The sequence below is a fragment of the Talpa europaea genome (assembly GCF_964194135.1).
Source record: "Talpa europaea genome assembly, chromosome: 13".
Lineage (NCBI taxonomy): Eukaryota > Metazoa > Chordata > Mammalia > Eulipotyphla > Talpidae > Talpa > Talpa europaea.
The window spans coordinates 29,070,694-29,073,633 of NC_140080.1; the positions used below are offsets into that span (position 1 = coordinate 29,070,694).

At 36.5% G+C, this 2,940-nt stretch overlaps 1 protein-coding gene across 1 annotated transcript; it reads left to right on the top strand.

Moving 5' to 3' along the window:
- Positions 1-200: 200 nt before the first annotated feature.
- LOC311183462 (UPF0461 protein C5orf24 homolog) lies at positions 201-2,496 on the top strand (the record flags this gene model as incomplete). Its single annotated transcript, XM_084252872.1, has 2 exons — positions 201-758; positions 2,456-2,496. Exons 1-2 carry the CDS (start codon positions 335-337, stop codon positions 2,494-2,496), a joined length of 465 nt encoding a protein of 154 aa, XP_084108998.1. The 5' UTR covers positions 201-334.
- Between the last annotated feature and the right edge of the window lie 444 nt (positions 2,497-2,940).

Sequence of the window (2,940 nt, forward strand, 5' to 3'; positions counted from 1 at the left end):
TTACATTTTCTAAACAGAACATTATGACTTCTAAATCAGTATTATAATTGAGTTTCCTTTTATGGAGTTTGTCCCTACTTGTGATTAAATTGTCAAAATCATTTCTCAGTTTGAATCTGCTAATGTGTATTGCTTAAAAGTGGTCGGTATCTTTGAGTCTCCTTCGAACTGTCTAAATTTGTTTATAAATGATAGGTAGTCCGTGCCCGTCAGCCTCACTTTAAATAGCCTGTATAGTTGTTGGAAGATTTTGCTTCCCCACCGAATGCCGGCATACAGACTTACATTTGTTTATGTGTATTTATGCATATTTGCCTTTTATTTTTGGTAGAAAATGATGCATCCTGTTGCCAGCAGTAATCCAGCTTTCTGTGGGCCTGGCAAGTCTTCCTGCCTCAATGAAGATGCCATGAGAGCTGATCAGTTTGACATATATTCCTCCCAGCAAAGCAAATACAGCCACACAGTCAGCCACAAACCAATGGCTTGTCAGAGGCAAGACCCATTAAATGAAACACACTTGCAGACTACAAGTGGCAGAAGCTTAGAGATAAAAGATGAACTAAAGAAAAAGAAAAATCTCAACCGATCTGGTAAGCGTGGCCGGCCTTCGGGAACTACAAAATCAGCAGGATACCGGACCAGCACAGGCAGACCCCTGGGAACCACCAAAGCGGCTGGATTTAAGACAAGTCCAGGCAGACCTTTGGGTACAACTAAAGCTGCGGGGTACAAAGTCAGCCCGGGGAGACCTCCAGGTAGCATTAAAGCTCTATCCCGTCTGGCCGATCTTGGCTATGGCTGTGGCACTGCTGCTTTTCCTTACCCTATGATGCATAGCAGAACCGTGCACGGGGTAGAGGAAAGCAGCAGTGAAGTCAAGCCACCCAATGAGTGAGTGAAGCTGGAAAGGAGGGCCAGATTTAGAAGGAAGATTGTGAATAATCCCAAAGCTTCTTTTATTTTAACATACATGATTTATGGCCTGGGCTTTCCAAATTTGTTTCCTCATATGATTTTTTTTCATACTTTTGCTCAAAAGCTGCCAGATGCTGCCAGATGCACTCAGGGCATGAGCAGTGGCATTCTGTTTGTACATAGGTTCCAGTGTAACACCTACTAAATAATTTTTGCTTTTCCTTTAGAGTTACTGTTGTTGTATCTTATTTCACTACTACTTCTGGGCCATTCTCAGTAGATGATTTATGTGCTAACCAACTGAAACCATTATACCTGTTAGCTTGTGGAGTAAGTCTACAATATAACAAAGATAATGTCTAAGGTATTTTTAACTGATGGAACAAAGCAAACTAATGATTCAGGATTACTTGAGGTAATGCTGTGAGTTTTTGTAACATTTATTTTCATGAGACAGGACACAGATATTTGTATGCTTTGGCATTTACACAGACTTCAGATATTAAAAATCTTATTTTTAGTGTTCTAGGTTTAAGCAGCTTCTTATTTATTGACCTACATGGCATTAATTGATTTAGGCATTTTTCCTGAAAGAATTCTTCAGTGTTTACCTTTCAGCAGTGATAGGTTGTATATTTTCTAATTGCATAAGAGCATATATACCAAACACTACAATCAGTTCATATTTACAAGAAAAAATTCGTTTTAATAAAAACTGCACATTACATTTTTGGTGAAATACAATGCGTTCTGAGAATAGCATATTTAATATAGTAGAAAAAGAAACATTTTAAGGTCTGCCTGTAGCTATAGTCACTACAATTTTGCCTTTCATATTCCTGAGTTTTACTAAATCATTTTTTAAAAACATTAATGTTTTTCACTTATTTAGAATGATTTTGTTTTTTTCCTAAACAACTGTCCCACTGCATTAGCACTTACCTGTGGTTTCAGGTTTATATCTACCAAAGGAAACACTGAGTGGTAGACTGTAAAACTGACGTAAACAAAATATAGTTTTCTGACTGTCAGAATCTGATTATTAAGAAGCATATAGGAATCCACCTATGCATGAAATATAAAAAAGATGTTGGTTAGTTTAATTAAATCTCATTGTGGCTCCGGGGAGACCACTTCCTCCAAAAGAAGTTTTTTTCTAACTCTGTTTGCTTTAGAAGCAAGAAAGAAAAGAAAAAAGTACTGGGTAGATAAGTATAGTAGGGATAGAGGGAGGGAAGTCTCTCTTCTCCTCTTTTTGAGTAATATCTTTAGTTACTGAACATTTTATATATTCTGAGCTTGTTCTAAATAAAATTAAAAACTGAATTTGGAGAAAAAATTCTGCTGAACTTTAAAGTTACATTGTGTGTATTTGCCATTTTAAATGCCTTTGAGATTTTAATGTAGATTTGCAGGACCCAAAAACTTAAAATAATTGGAATTTTAAAAGGGCACATATTGTGTTGTTTGGGCTTGCTCTCAATTAATGCAAACTCTCATTGCAAATAGATGTTATGTTTCATACCTTTTTTATCAGGAAAAAAGCAGCAAGCCTTTAGGTGTTCCAGTGATGCCTGACACAATGAGCTGGACTTTTTGCTGCTCTTTACAGTAAGAGGTGTTACATTGTATGTGGGAACTGTGTGCCCTGGCATCTATGACAGTGACCTCAACAATTTAGTGTTGCACAAACCATAGAGAACAATGTTGGATGACTACAAAATCAGTTGTAACATTCTGGCAGCTAGATTGCTAAAGTGAATTTCTCTTGCAGAAGTTTAAAATATAAAATTTAATAGTTTACTCAGAACAGTATAACTTCTGACACACAGATGCTTACATCTTTATTCATATGTTCATTTATCCACTTTTATTATGTATCTTTCATTTAGCTGGTACTCAAAATGATGACCATCCGCTGATTGCTTAGTAATCCTCTTTTGAATTCCTAAAAACATTTGTTTAAATGTTCTACCGTAGGGTGATATATACCATTGTCAAGGCTTTGGTTTGGTGGTGTAT